Here is a 17802-nt window from a genome sequence, read left to right as displayed (position 1 = left end):
TTTTTGTAAAAAAATATATATATATTGTTGTGACATAACATCCTGAAAATGCTGTTATAAAGGTCATTTACTTAGTACAGTGGTCACAAACCTCTCTTTCCCCGAGTCAAAATGCAAGCTAAGACCTACCACTCAGATTTTGTTTTTAAACATGACTTTAAAAAAACATAAGCCTATGCAACATTAACCAATTAAAAACAGTTCTGTATCAATGAGGTTTGTGCAGTGGGCTAAAGACCCAATACATTGACACTGGGCTATAGACCCAATACATTGACACTAGGCTAAAGACCCAATACATTGACACTGGGCTATAGACCCAATACATTGACACTGGGCTATAGACCCAATACATTGACACTGGGCTATAGACCCAATACATTGACACTGGGCTAAAGACCCAATACATTGACACTGGGCTAAAGACCCAATACATTGACACTGGGCTAAAGACCCAATACATTGACACTGGGCTATAGACCCAATACATTGACACTGGGCTAAAGACCTAATACATTGACACTGGGCTATAGACCCAATACATTGACACTGGGCTAAAGACCCAATACATTGACACTGGGCTATAGACCCAATACATTGACACTGGGCTAAAGACCCAATACATTGACACTGGGCTATAGACCCAATACATTGACACTGGGCTAAAGACCCAATACATTGACACTGGGCTATAGACCCAATACATTGACACTGGGCTAAAGACCCAATACATTGACACTGGGCTATAGACCCAATACATTGACACTGGGCTAAAGACCCAATACATTGACACTGGGCTAAAGACCCAATACATTGACACTGGGCTATAGACCCAATACATTGACACTGGGCTAAAGACCCAATACATTGACACTGGGCTATAGACCCAATACATTGACACTGGGCTATAGACCCAATACATTGACACTGGGCGTATTGGCTCTGCTTGAATTGTCCTGCCAGTGTTGTTCTTCTCAGACCATGTTGACATTATATTTTGAAATTTGAGTTATATGATCGCACTGGTAATATATAATTTGTTGTATTACTTGACAGCTTTTATAATTTTATTTTTTATAAATTATTACTGGACTTGATGGCATCTAAAAGTCAGTCTGAGGGGAGGGAGCAGCGATGAGGCTGAATTCTAGAATATAGTATATATCCTAGAAACCTGGTTAAACTATCATTATGACATCATGGATGAATTCTAGAATATACTATATATCCTAGAAACCTGGTTAAACTATCATTATGACATCATGGATGAATTCTAGAATATACTATATATCCTAGAAACCTGGTTAAACTGTCATTATGACATCATGGATGAATTCTAGAATATACTATATATCCTAGAAACCTGGTTAAACTATCATTATGACATCATAGATTAATTCTAGAATATACTATATATCCTAGAAACCTGGTTAAACTGTCATTATGACATCATGGATGAATTCTAGAATATACTATATATCCTAGAAACCTGGTTAAACTGTCATTATGACATCATGGATGAATTCTAGAATATACTATATATCCTAGAAACCTGGTTAAACTGTCATTATGACATCATGGATGAATTCTAGAATATACTATATATCCTAGAAACCTGGTTAAACTGTCATTATGACATCATGGATGAATTCTAGAATATACTATATATCCTAGAAACCTGGTTAAACTGTCATTATGACATCATGGATGAATTCTAGAATATACTATATATCCTAGAAACCTGGTTAAACTGTCATTATGACATCATGGATGAATTCTAGAATATACTATATATCCTAGAAACCTGGTTAAACTGTCATTATGACATCATGGATGAATTCTAGAATGTACTATATATCCTAGAAACCTGGTTAAACTGTCATTATGACATCATGGATGAATTCTAGAATATACTATATATCCTAGAAACCTGGTTAAACTGTCATTATCACATCGTGGATGAATTCTAGAATATACTATATATCCTAGAAACCTGGTTAAACTGTCATTATCACATCATGGATGAATTCTAGAATATACTATATATCCTAGAAACCTGGTTAAACTGTCATTATGACATCATGGATGAATTCTAGAATATACTATATATCCTAGAAACTTGGTTAAACTGTCATTATGACATCATGGATGAATTCTAGAATATACTATATATCCTAGAAACCTGGTTAAACTGTCATTATGACATCATGGATGAATTCTAGAATATACTATATATCCTAGAAACCTGGTTAAACTGTCATTATGACATCATGGATGAATTCTAGAATATACCATATATCCTAGGATGGTCTGTGGTTGTGAGGCCGGTTGGACATACTGCCAAATACACTAAAATGATGTTGGAGGCAGGTTATGGTAGAGAAATTAACATTAAATTATCAAGCCACAGCTCTGGTGGACATTCCTGCAGACAGCATGCCAATTGCAGGTTCTCTCAAAACTTGATACATCTGTGGCATCATGTTGTGTGACAAAACTACACATTTTAGAGCCGCCTTTTATTGTCCTCGGCACAAGGTGCACCTGTGTAATAATCATGTTGTTTAATCAGCTTTTTGATAATAAAAAAAACACCTGGATGGATTATTTTGGCAAAAGAGAAATGCTCCCTAACAGGGAAGTAAATAAATAAGCATTTTGTTCGTATGAAACATGGGACTAACACTTTACATGTTGAATTAATATTTGTGTTCAGTGTAATAAAATACAATTTAAGAATGCATCAAAAGATCTGTGTTTTTTTCCTCCTATGTGTTTGCAATGCTGTGTACAGTTGTACTGCAATATAGAAATCTATAAATTCGCTTGTTATTGGAGGACGACTCTTATTTTGAAAAACATATCCGCCTTCCTGCGGCCATTTCATCATCTACGACCAGCAGAATGGTAACGTGAAGGAAATCTTTTCAATGGAACGGATGTGAAGGCGGAGTCTGTCTTTTCTTTCGAGACTTTAGGCAGAGAGTCATGTGGTGGAATATTGACTCAGAAATATACCACTCTTTCTAGAACTTGTGAATTCAATATAGACTTTATTACAAACTTAACAGAGCCGAACCCTTTCATGAAAAATACAAAATTCTCATATTACAGAGTCCTGCCTTTATAGGATTCTGTCTTTGCATAACGTATAGAGCCCCCTCCCTCTGTATGAAAATAGCTTTCCTTGACCTTTCTCCACCATCATCTTTCCATCTCAGTTCTTGCTTGTTAACGCCCACATCTGACTGCTGTATAGGTTATAATGGTAGCGGGGTCCTGGTCCTATACGTTCCATTCCTTATATAGCCATTCTGTCTCAGCTCTTCAAAGTGGACAGCCTAGATGCTGCTAATAATGGAAATGGAACCATAGTCCCACAGTCACAGGAATAAACTCTACCTCCCTAATCTACAATTCAACAGACTAGGAATAAACATCTCATCTGGTTCACTTGGTCTGAACTCTGCAAACGACCGACCGTAAACGAGTGTCTACAATGAATCAGGTGAGTTACATGTAATATATATATTTAAAAACACGTCTGCGGCCAAGAACTACGTAACACGTTTCGCGGATCTCCGTCAGGTTGTGACACACGTTATTTAATTGATAGCACAGTTTCATTTATTGTTTAATTTCGCTTTACTAAGTATTGTTTACGTAGGTTAATATATCGTTGCTCTCCCGAACGGTAATAATGGCCGTGAATTGCTGAATGGAAGATTGCTAAAGTAGGCCGCAGCAAAGCCTTGGATTTTCCTGAACGAGCTACCGACTGGAGACCCGGACATATGTCTGCTCCTGAAAGACATTGATTCTGATATTCTGCAGACCAAATTAACCTTAAATAAAATATATAATTGTTGTAAACGCGACTTGACATAGGAATTGCTTCTTCTTGTATTTGTTGGACAGTCTGCTTAGTTAGGTCTACTGTAGTATACTATAATTAGTCTGGTTAGTTAGGTCTACTGTAGTATATTATAATTAGTCTGGTTAGTTAGGTCTACTGTAGTATACTATAATTAGTCTGAATGGATAGGTCTACTGTAGTATACTATAATTAGTCTGGTTAGATAGGTCTACTGTAGTATACTATAATTAGTCTGAATGGATAGGTCTACTGTAGTATACTATAATTAGTCTGAATGGATAGGTCTACTGTAGTATACTATAATTAGTCTGGTTAGTTAGGTCTACTGTCTACTATAATTAGTCTGGTTAGTAGGTCTACTATAACTATAATTAGTCTGGTTAGATAGGTCTACTGTAGTATACTATAATTAGTCTGGTTAGTTAGGTCTACTGTAGTATACTATAATTAGTCTGGTAGTATACTATAATTAGTCTGGTTAGTTAGGTCTACTGTAGTATACTATAATTAGTCTGGTTAGATAGGTCTACTGTAGTATACTATGAATGGATAGGTCTACTGTAGTATACTATATTAGTCTGAATGGATAGGTCTACTGTAGTATACTATAATTAGTCTGGTTAGTTAGGTCTACTGTAGTATACTATAATTAGTCTGGTTAGTTAGGTCTACTGTAGTATACTATAATTAGTCTGGTTAGATAGGTCTACTGTAGTATACTATAATTAGTCTGGTTAGTTAGGTCTACTGTAGTATACTATAATTAGTCTGGTTAGTTAGGTCTACTGTAGTATACTATAATTAGTCTGGTTAGTTAGGTCTACTGTAGTATACTATAATTAGTCTGGTTAGGATAGGTCTACTGTAGTATACTATAATTAGTCTGGTTAGTTAGGTCTACTGTAGTATACTATAATTAGTCTGGTTAGTTAGGTCTACTGTAGTATACTATAATTAGTCTGGTTAGTTAGGTCTACTGTAGTATACTATAATTAGTCTGAATAGATAGGTCTACTGTAGTATACTATAATTAGTCTGGTTAGTTAGGTCTACTGTCTGGTATACTATAATTAGTCTGGTTAGTTAGGTCTACTGTAGTATACTATAATTAGTCTGGTTAGATAGGTCTACTGTAGTATACTATAATTAGTCTGGTTAGTTAGGTCTACTGTAGTATACTATAATTAGTCTGGTTAGATAGGTCTACTGTAGTATACTATAATTAGTCTATAATTAGTCTGAATGGATAGGTCTACTGTAGTCTATAATTAGTCTGGTTAGTTAGGTCTACTGTAGTATACTATAATTAGTCTGGTTAGTCTGGTTATAATTAGTCTGGTTAGTTAGGTCTACTGTAGTATACTATAATTAGTCTGGTTAGTTGGTTAGGTCTACTGTAGTATACTATAATTAGTCTGGTTAGTTAGGTCTACTGTAGTATACTATAATTAGTCTGGTTAGATAGGTCTACTGTAGTATACTATAATTAGTCTGGTTAGTTCTACTGTAGTATAGTATACTATAATTAGTCTGGTTAGATAGGTCTACTGTAGTATACTATAATTAGTCTGGTTAGTAGGTCTACTAGGTCTGGTTAGTTAGGTCTACTGTAGTATACTATAATTAGTCTGGTTAGTTAGGCTACTGTAGTATACTATAATTAGTCTGGTTAGATAGGTCTACTGTAGTATACTATAATTAGTCTGAATGGATAGGTCTACTGTAGTATACTATAATTAGTCTGGTTAGTTAGGTCTACTGTAGTATACTATAATTAGTCTGGTTAGTTAGGTCTACTGTAGTATACTATAATTAGTCTGGTTAGATAGGTCTACTGTAGTATACTATAATTATTCTGAATGGATAGGTCTATGTAGTATACTATAATTAGTCTGGTTAGATAGGTCTACTGTAGTATACTATAATTAGTCTGGTTAGATAGGTCTACTGTAGTATACTATAATTAGTCTGGTTAGATAGGTCTACTGTAGTATACTATAATTAGTCTGGTTAGTTAGGTCTACTGTAGTATACTATAATTAGTCTGGTTAGTTAGGTCTACTGTAGTATACTATAATTAGTCTGAATGGATAGGTCTACTGTAGTATACTATAATTAGTATGAATGGATAGGTCTACTGTAGTATACTATAATTAGTCTGGTTAGTTAGGTCTACTGTAGTATACTATAATTAGTCTGGTTAGTTAGACCTACTGTATTATACTATACAGTGGGGCAAAAAAGTATTTAATCAGCCACCAATTGTGCAAGTTCTCCCACTTAAAAAGTTGAGAGGCCTGTAATTTTCATCATAAGGTACACTTCAACTATGACAGACAAAATGAGAGAGAAAAAATCCAGAAAAATCACATTTTAGGATTGTTAATACATTTATTTGCAAATCATGGTGGAAAATAAGTATCAATGCGTTTCTTAAAATCCATACACAGAAATATATATTTTTAAACCTGCATATTTAGATAAAAGAAATCCAGGTCAGCAGGCAATATTAACCAGGTGAAATTGTCACTTCTCTTGCATTCATTGCACGAGGAGTCAGGGTATATGCAACAGTTTGGGCCGCCTGGCTCGCTGCGAACTAATTTGCCAGAAATTTACGCAATTATGGCATTTAAAAAATATATATATATTTCATCTTTATTTTACCAGGTAGGCTAGTTGAGAACAAGTTCTCATTTACAACTGCGATCTGGCCAAGATAAAGCAAAGCAATACAACAACACAGAGTTACACATGGAAAAAACAAAACATAGTCAATAATACAGTAGAACAAAAGAAAACAAGGTCTATATACAGTGAGTGCAAATGAGGTAAGATATGGGAGTTAAGGCAATAAATAGGCCATGTTGGCAAAGTAATTACAATATAGCAGTTAAACACTAGAATGGTAGATTTGCAGAAGATGAATATGCAAGTAGAGATACTGGTGTGCTAAGGAGCAAGGTAAATAAACACAGTATGGGGAGGAGGTAGATTGATGGGCTGTTTACAGATGGGCTGTGCACAGGTGCAGTGATCTGTGAGCTGCTCTGACAGCTGGTGCTTAAAGCTAGTGAGGGAGATATGAGTCTCCAGCTTCAGAGATTTTGCAGTTCGTTCCAGTCATTGGCAGCAGAGAACTGGAAGGAGAGACGACCAAAGGAGGAATTGGCTTTGGGGGTGACCAGTGAGATATACCTGCTGGAGCGCGTGCTGCGAGTGGGTGCTGCTATGGCGACCAGTGAGCTGATTTAAGGCGGGGCTTTACCTAGTAGAGACTTGTAGATAACCTGTAGCCAGTGGGTTTGGCGACGAGTATGAAGCGAGGGCCAACCAACGAGAGTGTACAGGTCACAATGGTGGGTAGTGTATGGGGCTTTGGTGACAAAACGGATGGCACTGTGATAGACTGCATCCAGTTTGTTGAGTAGAGTGTTGACTATTTTATAGATGACATAACCGAAGTCGAGGATCGGTAGGATGGTCAATTTTACGAGAGTATGTTTGGCAGCATGAGTGAAGGAGGCTTTGTTGTGAAATAGGAAGCCGATTCTAGATTTAATTTTGGATTGGAGATGCTTAATGTGAGTCTGGAAGGAGAGTTTACAGTCTAACCAGACACCCACTTATTTGTAGAAGTCAGAACCGTCCAGAGTAGTGATGCTGGACGGGCGAGCAGGTTTCGGGCAGTGATCGATTGAATAGCATGCATTTGGTTTTACTTGTGTTTAAGAGCAGTTGGAGGCCACAGAAGGAGAGTTGTATGGAATTGAAGCTCGTCTGGAGGTTAGTGTGGCGGCAGGGTAGCCTCGTGGTTAGAGCATTGGACTAGTAACCGAAAGGTTGCAAGTTCAAATCCCCCGAGCTGACAAGATACAAAATCTGTCATTCTGCCCTTGAACAGGCAGTTAACCCACTGTTCCTAGGCCGTCATTGAAAATAAGAATTTGTTCTTAACTGACTTGCCTAGTAAAATAAAGGTAAAATAAAAAATAAAATAAAAAAAATTAAAGTTAACACAGTGTCCAAAGAGGGGCCAGAAGTACACAGAATGGTGTCGTCTGCGTAGAGGTGGATCAGAGAATCACCAGCAGCAAGAGCGACATCATTGATGTATACAGAGAAGAGAGTCAGCCCGAGAATTGAACCCTGTGGCACCCCCATAGAGACTGCCAGACGTCCAGAGAACAGGCCCCCCGATTTGACACACTGAACTCTATCAGAGAAGTTGTTGGTAAACCAGGCATGGCAATCATTTGAGAAACCAAGGCTATCAAGTCTGCAAATAAGAATGTGGTGATTGACAGAGTCGAAAGCCTTGGCCAGGTCGATGAATACGGCTGCACAGTAATGTCTCTTATCGATGGCAGTTATGATGTCGTTTAGGACCTTGAGCGTGGCTGAGGTGCACCCGTGACCAGCTCTGAAACCAGATTGCATAGCGGAGAAGGTACGGTGGGATTCGAAATGGTCGGTAATCTGTTTGTTAACTTGGCTTTCGAAGACCTTAGAAAGACAGGGTAGGATAGATATAGGTCTGTAGCAGTTTGGGTCTAGAGTGTCATAACATTGAAGGTTGTACAATGTAACAGCAATATTTACACTTAGGGATGCCACCCGTTAGATAAAATACGGAACGGTTCCGTATTTCACTGAAATAATAAAAGCTTTGTTTTCGAAATTATAGTTTCAGGAATCGATTATTAATTATTAATGACCTATGGCTCGTATTTCAGTGTGTTATTATGTTATAATTAAGTCTATGATTTTTGATTTGATAGAGCAGTCCTGACTGAGCGATGGTAGTCATAAACAGCTCAATGCACAGCATTCGATTCCGAATAGTCCTATATGTGTTCCTGGTTCGAGCCCAGGTAGGAGCGAGGAGAGGGCCGGAAGCTATACTGTTACACTGGCAATACTAAAGTGCCTATAAGAACATCCAATAGTCAAACGTATATGAAATACAAATGGTAGAGAGAGAAATAGTCCTATAATTCCTATATTAACTACAACCTAAAACCTCTTACCTTGGAATATTGAAGTCTCATGTTAAAAGGAACCACCAGCTTTCATATGTTCTCATGTTCTGAGCAAGGAACTTAAATGTTAGCTTTTTTACATGGCACATATTGCACTTTTACTTTCTTCTCCAACACTTTGTTTTTGCATTATTTAAACCAAATTGAACATGTTTCATTATTTATTTGAGGTTAAATTGATTTTATTGATGTATTATATTAAGTTAAAATAAGTGTTCATTCAGTATTGTTGTAATTATTGTTGTAATTGTCATTATTACAAATAAATAAATAATAATCGGCCGATTTAATCGGTATTGGCCTTTTTGGGTCCTCCAATAATCGGTATCGGCGTTGAAAAATCATAGTTGGTCGACCTCTAGTATGCGGGGTATGATTGGGTGTCTGAGATGTGTGCCAGTAGTTCAAGCAGACAGCTCGTGCATTCAGCTTGTCAACACCTCTCACAAATACATGCAGTGATGCATCTACTCCTCTACTTTGAGCCAGGAGAAATTGACATGCATATCATTGTTAGTTCTCCGTGTACATTTAAGAGCCAGCTGTGCTGCTCTGTTCTGAGTCAATTGTAACTTTAAGTTCCTCTTTGTGGCACCTGACCACATGACTGGACAGCAGTCCAGATGCAACATAACTAAGGTCTGTACGACCTACCTTGTTGATTGTGTTATACCGGATCCGGTATATTTGTCATCAGCAACGCTGAATAACATAGCGCAACAGTCAAATAATATTACTAGAAAATATTCATGAAATCACAAGTGAAATATAGCGAAACACAGCTTAGCCTTTTGTTAATCACCCTGTTGTCTCAGATTTTGAAATTATGCTTAACAACGAAAGCAATACAAGCGTTTGTTTATCGATAGCAGAGCAAAACAATAAGTACACCTATTATCCGGTAACTTGGTCACGAAAATCAGAAAAGCAATCAAATTAATTGTTTACCTTTGATGATCTTCGGATGTTTTCACTCACGAGACTCCCAGTTAGACAACAAATGTTCCTTTTGTTCCATAAAGATATTTTTTATATCCAAATACCTCCGTTAGTTTGGTGTGTTATGCCCAGGAATCCACCAGAAAGAGCGGTCACGACAACGCAGTTTTTCAAATATCTATTCGATAATATATCAACCGGGACAGTTGGTTTTTCACTAGGACCGGGAGTAACAATGGCCGCCTCTCTCTTTTGCGCACAAATCACTCTGAGAGCCCCCACCTGTCCGCTTACGCAATGTGGTCGCTCACGCTCATTCTTCAAAATAAAAGCCTGAAACTATGTCTAAAGGCTGTTGACACCTTGGGGAAGCCATAGAAAAAGGAATCTTGTTGATATCCCTTTCAATGGGCAATAGGGATGCATAGGAAAACAGGGGTTTCAAAATAAGAGTCACTTCCTGATTGGATTTTTCTCAGGCTCTCGCCTGCTATATCAGTTCTGTTTTACTCACAGACAATATTTTGACAGTTTTGGAAACTTTGGAGTGTTTTCTATCCTAATCTGTCAATTATATGCATATTCTAGCATCTGGTCCTGAGAAATAGGCTGTTTACTTTGGTAACGTTGTTTTTTCCAAACATAAAAATAGTGCCCCCTAGCTTCAAGAGGTTAACTGATGATAGCACCAGCAGTAAACAAAGGGATTAGCATATTGCAACCCTGCAGGCACTACACAAAACGCTGAAATAAAATATAAAACATGCATTACCTTTGACAAGCTTCTTTTGTTGGCACTCCAATATGTCCCATAAACATCACAATTGGTCCTTTTTGTTCTATTAATTCCTTCCATATATATCCAAAATGCCCATGACACAGTTCCCATAATGCAACACTAGACTATACGTGGAGACACAGTTCCCATAATGCAACACTAGACTATACGTGGAGACACAGTTCCCATAATGCAACACTAGACTATACGTGGAGACACCGTTCCCATAATGCAACACTAGACTATAAATAGGACATTAGGAACAGTTTTCTGGACAAAGGTTTACTATTTGAAGACTTGTTTTAGATCATTATCTATTATCTATATATCTATTATTGTTTTGTACCAATATGACAACACTCCTCCTCTCTTTGAGTTAACAGGAAACACTCTCCCTCCAACCCTCCTCCCCCCTACCCCTCCCGGAGTCCCCGGGTCGTACCTCTCCTGGTAACACCTTACTGCTGGGTCTGAAGAGGTTGTCTGTGCGGTTGGTCGACTGCAGGAAAACACCGGCGCTAAGTGGGTTCATGCTGTTATATAAATGTATTTTGGGACACTCCCTGGATGTCATTAATTACCACTAACTACAATCTGTTTAAAAGATGTCAAATTAAAATAAATCACCTTTATTTAACCAGGTAGGCTAGTGTACAACTGCGACATGGCCAAGATAAAGCAAAGCAGTGCGACACAAACAACAACACACATGGAATAAACAAGAGTACAGTCAAAAACACAATAGGAAAAAAGTCTATATACAATGTGTGCAAATGGCGTTAGGAGGTAAGGCAATAAATAGGCCATAGTAGCGAAGTAATTACAATTTAGAAAATTAACACTGGAGGGATAGGTGACCAGGGAGCTAAGGTGGAGCTTTACCTAGCATAGACTTATAGATGACCTGGAGCCAGTGGGTCTGGCGACGAATATGTAGCGAGGGCCAGCCGACTAGAGCATACAGGTCGCAGTGGTGGGTGGTATAAAGGGATTTTGGTGACAAAACGGATGGCACTGTGATAAACTGCATCCAGTTTGCTGAGTCGAGTATTGGAAGCTATTTTGTAAATGATGTCGAGGATCGGTAGGATAGTCAGTTTTACGAGGGTATGTTTGGCAGCGTGAGTGAAGGAGGCTTTGTTGCAAAGTAGGAAGCCGATTCTAGATTTAATTTATCACTACAACACTCCTACACCCTTGGATACATTGACAATTTGAAGATTTAACACGATTTTACATTGAAGATTTTAAATGCTTAAATTCGGTTACTAGAGTGTGAAATGTCAGAATGCCTAAATCTGGCATCGAACCATAACTGTCTTGTCTTTTCTTCACAGGGGACAGTCCTATCTGTCACTCTCTCGGTAGAAGGGGCTTGTCATCTGGGCAGGCAAAACATCATGATGCTGTCGAGGCAGAGAAAAGTGTCTCAAGATCAGAAACACCTCAAGAAACAACAGCTGAGACCCATGAGGAAGAAACCTCACTGCTGCTCTGACTGTGGGAAGAGTTACACCTCTAAAGTAAACCTTAGAGGACACCAGAGAATTCATACTGGAGAGAAACCTCACTGCTGCGCCCAGTGTGGAGCTAGCCTCTCCTCTGCGAGTGCACTGGAAGGACACATGCGGATTCACACTGGAGAAAAACCATACCAGTGCTCAGAATGTGGGCAGAGATTTAAAGACTCCAGTGGTTTACGGATACACGAGAGAATAAAACACACCGGTGAAAAACCACACTGTTGCTCTGACTGCGGGAAGAGATTTGCTACATCACAAAGCTTAAAAGCTCACTGGCGGATTCACACTGGAGAGAGACCATTCCACTGCTCCGAGTGTGGGAAGAGTTTCACAGAAGCCTCAGCACTGTCTGAACACAAACGAATACACACAGGAGAGAAGCCTCATCACTGTGAGCTGTGCGGGGGAAGCTATTCCTCTTCTAAATTACTCAGACTACACCAGAGGATTCACACAGGGGAGAAACCTTACCAATGCACTGACTGTGGGAAAAACTTCAGATTTGTATCTTCTTTAAGATGTCACCAGCTAAGACATACTGGAGAGAAGCCCCACCAATGTACTGAGTGTGGGAAGAGGTTTGCTGTTAAGACTGGACTCTTGCGACATAAGAAAGTGCACACTGGAGAGAAAGGCTACCAATGTCCACAGTGTGGCAAGAAGCTAGGATCATCTAATTCTCTAGAGCAGCATAAGCGAACACACACTGGACAGAAACCCTTCCACTGTTTCCACTGTAAGTTGAGCTTTGCCACTAATTCAGCCCTGTGCACACACCAGAGAATTCATACAGGTGAGAAACCACACAGCTGCAATGTTTGCCAGAGGAGTTTTGGACGGTCGGATCACCTGAAAAATCATATGCAAATTCACACGGGAGAAAAGCCATACCACTGCTCTAAGTGCGAGCTGAGTTTCACTAACAACAGATCTCTGAAAGAACATGAGGTCAGACATACAGAAGATAAACCTCACTGCTGCTCCCAGTGCGGTGCTAGTCTCTCCTCTGCCAGGGCACTGGAAGGACACATGCGGATTCACACTGGAGAGAAACCGTATGAGTGCTCTGAATGTGGGCAGAAGTTTGCACACAGAGCCAATCTTAGGACACACCGAAGAATACACACAGGAGAGAAACCCTATCACTGCTCTGACTGCAAGAAGAGCTTTTCCAGACTTGACTCTTTAAATAATCACAAGTTCACACATTTAGAGAAGAAGATGTACCATTGCTCTCAGTGTGAGTCGAGCTGCACAACGCTAGGTGCATTGAAGAAACACAAGCTTATTCACACTGGAGAGAAGCCTTACCACTGCTCCCACTGTGACAAGAGCTTCCTTTGGCAACAGTCTCTCAAAGGACACGAGCGTCTTCACAAGGGAGAGAAACCATAATCTTGCTCAGACTGCGGGAACAACTTTGCCACAATGGCAACCTTGCGAATTCACCAGCGAAGACACACAGGAGAGAGGCCATACCAATGCCCTTTCCCTGACTGTGGGAAGAGTTTTTCCCAGGCCAGCGCCTTGAAAGTTCACAAGAGAAGGCACACAGGAGAGAAGCCACACCACTGTGATCAGTGTGGGATGAGTTTTGTCACGTCGGGTGACTTTCAATCTCACCAGCAAACTCACTCCAAATAGAAGCCTTACTGCTGCACAGCCTGTGGACTTAGTTTTTGATCTGATTCCTTAAAGATTCACCAGAGAGTCCACACAGGAGGGAGGCCGTACAGCTGCTAAGAGTGTGACAGGAGTTACACCTTGAAGTGTCACCTTACTAGACACCAGCTGACACACAGAGAAACCTCACCACTGCTCTGACTGTAGGAAGAGTTTTGTTCTCTCAGGCAACCCATTTTTTTTAACCGAGAGAAACCTCACCACTGCTCTGACTGTGGGGAAATGCTTTACCACTGTTTTTCTAATATGTAAAAAAAAAAAAAAAAAAAAATCTAATTTTTTAAAATAAAATGATAAAAAGTATATTAGAAAAATTACATATTTACCAGATTTAGTTTGTTATTAATAGTTTGATTATATACTTAACTAATAGTAAGAAATGTATGTTATTTTTAAATATCTGTGTGAACTGAGAGGAGCCTAAAATCCAATAGATAAGATGTGGTTATGTAATGTAACCCAGATGAGGAGAACCTAGGGGAGTAGAACAACCCCCGCCCCCCAGTGCAGATGACCACAGGATAAACCCAAAGTGGCTTTTATGGTGACCCAATCTCCAGGGGAGGGGTGGAAAAAGCATTGCCTGTAAAGTTTTGGCTGCTCTGCCCAACAGTCAAGAGTGTTGGGCTTGATTAGTCTTTCATTATTGCAATAATTAATCAATATTAAATAAAGATGATTGTTTGAAACACCTGTTGACTGCTCCTGAAGATCTGGGTAAACACCTGTTGACTGCTCCTGAAGATCTGGGTAAACACCTGTTGACTGCTCCTGAAGATCTGGGTAAACTGTGGGAATCATTTATATTTTTGGTGACGAGGAGGTGATCTGAAACACCTGTTGACTGCTCCTGAAGATCTGGGTAAACTGTGGGAACCATTTATATTTTTGGTGACGAGGAGGTGATCTGAAACACCTGTTGACCGCTCCTGAATATCTGGGTAAACAGGGAATCAGAAATTGGGATCTTAGGGAAAACCATACTCATTATTGAGCAGTTGGATCCGCCTAAGATCTGAGAGGTAGCGTGCGCGGGTGGATGCCAGATCTCCGACATGGTCCAAGCCTACCTCAGTACTATCTGTCCCATAAGTGATGAAATTATAAAAATAAATGCCCCCTGTTGACGCTCAGAGCGAGGTCTTCCTTCAGAGGGCCATAGCTGATGTAAACCAGCAGGACTCCATTGATAAGTGTTCTTAAATGTGGTATCCTTGGGCATGGTTGCTAATTAATAAGTCCAGATCCGTGGTACTGAGTTGATCACAGTAGGACTGGTGAGGTTCATGTGGAGTGAAGGACTAGTGTGTGTGGGTGATCTTGCGAGAGAGAGAGAGAACTCTGCTTGGTGAAGTTCAAATTATAACGTGTAATGTTTTGATCAAATGTTTGATAAATGAGGTAACCGGTATGGCCTGGGTTACTATTGTTTAGGTGTTATTCCCTGTGTTTGTGATATGACAGTTGTGTGAGTTTGGAAATACGTGTTCATCTGAAGTTTGTGATTTAAAGTATAGAAATGTGTAATAATAAGACTCAAAAAATACAAAATGTGGATCAGTTTCGATTCGTAGGGATAAAGGGAGAAGTGTTTGTGATGTGTGAGGTTGGAAATACGCGTTCATCTGAAGTTTGTTTAGGTGTTATTCCCTGTGTTTGTGATAAAGTATAGAAATGTGCATAATTAGACTAAAATAAATTTAAAACGTGGATAAGTTTCGATACGGCTTAGCTGATTCGTAGGGATAAAGGGAGAAGTCATTGGAAACACTCTTGAATTAATGTGAGTAACTAAGATTTCCTACATTTATGTATTGATTCTGTGACAATATAGATACAATTCCCCCCCCCCAAAAAAAATTGTATGTGCATATAATTGATTACTAGAGATGAATATTAATAATAAAAGATTTGTTAATGGAAATACTAATAATATGCAACCCTGAACACCCATACGTCAGGGGTGAACAAATTATTCTGAGGGGTTCAGCACGGTCCCTTTAAGGATCATTTGATAGAGGTTAAAAGCATTAGATGACATCCAGGTAATACATATAGAGAACGGCCCATAAAGGCCTGAAAAATTATTATTTTTTTGCAGTAAGAGATGAGTTGCTGTATTTATTGTTAAAAGGATCATTTGATAGAGGTAAGGTTAAATAGAGGTAAGGTTAAAAGGATCATTTGATAGAGGTAAGGTTAAAAGGATCATTTGATAGAGGTAAGGTTAAAAGGATCATTTGATAGAGGTAAGGTTAAATAGAGGGTTAAAGGATCATTTGATAGAGGTAAGGTTAAAAGGATCATTTGATAGAGGTAAGGTTAAATAGAGGTAAGGTTAAAAGGATCATTTGATAGAGGTAAGGTTAAATAGAGGTAAGGTTAAAAGGATCATTTGATAGAGGTAAGGTTAAATATCATTTGATAGAGGTAAGGTTAAAAGGATCATTTGATAGAGGTAAGGTTAAATAGAGGTAAGGTTAAAAGGATCATTTGATAGAGGTAAGGTTAAATAGAGGTAAGGTTAAAAGGATCATTTGATAGAGGTAAGGTTAAATAGAGGTAAGGTTAAAAGGATCATTTGATAGAGGTAAGGTTAAAAGGATCATTTGATAGAGGTAAGGTTAAATAGAGGTTAAAGGATCATTTGATAGAGGTAAGGTTAAAGGATCATATGATAGAGGTAAGGTTAAAAGGATCATTTGATAGAGGTAAGGTTAAAAGGATCATTTGATAGAGGTAAGGTTAAAAGGATCATTTGATAGAGGTAAGGTTAAATAGAGTAAGGTTAAAAGGATCATTTGATAGAGGTAAGGTTAAATAGTTTAAAAGGATCATTTGATAGAGGTAAGGTTAAAAGGATCATTTGATAGAGGTAGGTTAAATAGAGGTAAGGTTAAAAGGATCATTTGATAGAGGTAAGGTTAAAAGGATCATTTGATAGAGTAAGGTTAAAAGGATCATTTGATAGAGGTAAGGTTAAATAGAGGTAAGGTTAAAAGGATCATTTGATAGAGGTAAGGTTAAAAGGATCATTTGATAGAGGTTTAAATAGAGGTAAGGTTAAAAGGATCATTTGATAGAGGTAAGGTTAAAAGGATCATATGATAGAGGTAAGGTTAAAAGGATCATTTGATAGAGGTAAGGTTAAAAGGATCATTTGATAGGTAAGGTTAAAAGGATCATTTGATAGAGGTAAGGTTAAAAGGATCATTTGATAGAGGTAAGGTTAAATAGAGGTAAGTTAAAGGATCATTTGATAGAGGTAAGGTTAAAAGGATCATTTGATAGAGGTAAGGTTAAATAGGATTAAAAGGATCATTTGATAGAGGTAAGGTTAAAAGGATCATTTGATAGAGGTAAGGTTAAATAGAGGTAAGGTTAAAAGGATCATTTGATAGAGGTAAGGTTAAAAGGATCATTTGATAGAGTAAGGTTAAAAGGATCATTTGATAGAGGTAAGGTTAAAAGGATCATTTGATAGAGCTTAAATAGAGTAAGGTTAAAAGGATCATTTGATAGAGGTAAGGTTAAAAGGATCATTTGATAGAGGTAAGGTTAAATAGAGGTAAGGTTAAAAGGATCATTTGATAGAGGTAAGGTTAAAAGGATCATTTGATAGAGGTAAGGTTAAAAGGATCATTTGATAGAGGTAAGGTTAAAAGGATCATTTGATAGAGGTAAGGTTAAAAGGATCATTTGATAGAGGTAAGGTTAAAGGATCATTTGATAGAGGTAAGGTTAAATAGAGGTAAGGTTAAAAGGATCATTTGATAGAGGTAAGGTTAAAAGGATCATTTGATAGAGGTAAGGTTAAATAGAGTAAGGTTAAAAGGATCATTTGATAGAGGTAAGGTTAAAAGATCATTTGATGACTGTTAAATAGAGGTAAGGTTAAAAGGATCATTTGATTTTAAAGGATCATATGATAGAGGTAAGGTTAAAAGGATCATTTGATAG

General features: G+C 38.2%; 1 protein-coding gene across 1 annotated transcript; it reads left to right on the top strand.

The window, feature by feature from the left end:
• The first annotated feature begins 2991 nt into the window (after positions 1–2991).
• Positions 2992–14538, top strand: LOC135568888 (zinc finger protein 658B-like). Its single transcript, XM_065015666.1, has 3 exons — positions 2992–3508; positions 11020–11158; positions 11974–14538. The coding sequence occupies exon 3, from the start codon at positions 12037–12039 to the stop codon at positions 13552–13554; it is 1518 nt and encodes a 505-aa protein (XP_064871738.1). The 5' UTR covers positions 2992–3508; positions 11020–11158; positions 11974–12036; the 3' UTR covers positions 13555–14538.
• Positions 14539–17802: the final 3264 nt, after the last annotated feature.

This window comes from Oncorhynchus nerka, unplaced genomic scaffold (assembly GCF_034236695.1).
Source record: "Oncorhynchus nerka isolate Pitt River unplaced genomic scaffold, Oner_Uvic_2.0 unplaced_scaffold_1351, whole genome shotgun sequence".
NCBI lineage: Eukaryota > Metazoa > Chordata > Actinopteri > Salmoniformes > Salmonidae > Oncorhynchus > Oncorhynchus nerka.
Note: the sequence above shows the minus strand (reverse complement) of the source record. Positions and strands in the feature narration are given on the sequence as shown.

What these genes read in the sequence shown, in the direction of transcription:
- LOC135568888 (XM_065015666.1), top strand. Translation starts at nt 12,037, where the DNA reads ATGATGCTGTCGAGGCAGAGAAAAGTGTCTCAAGATCAGAAACACCTC.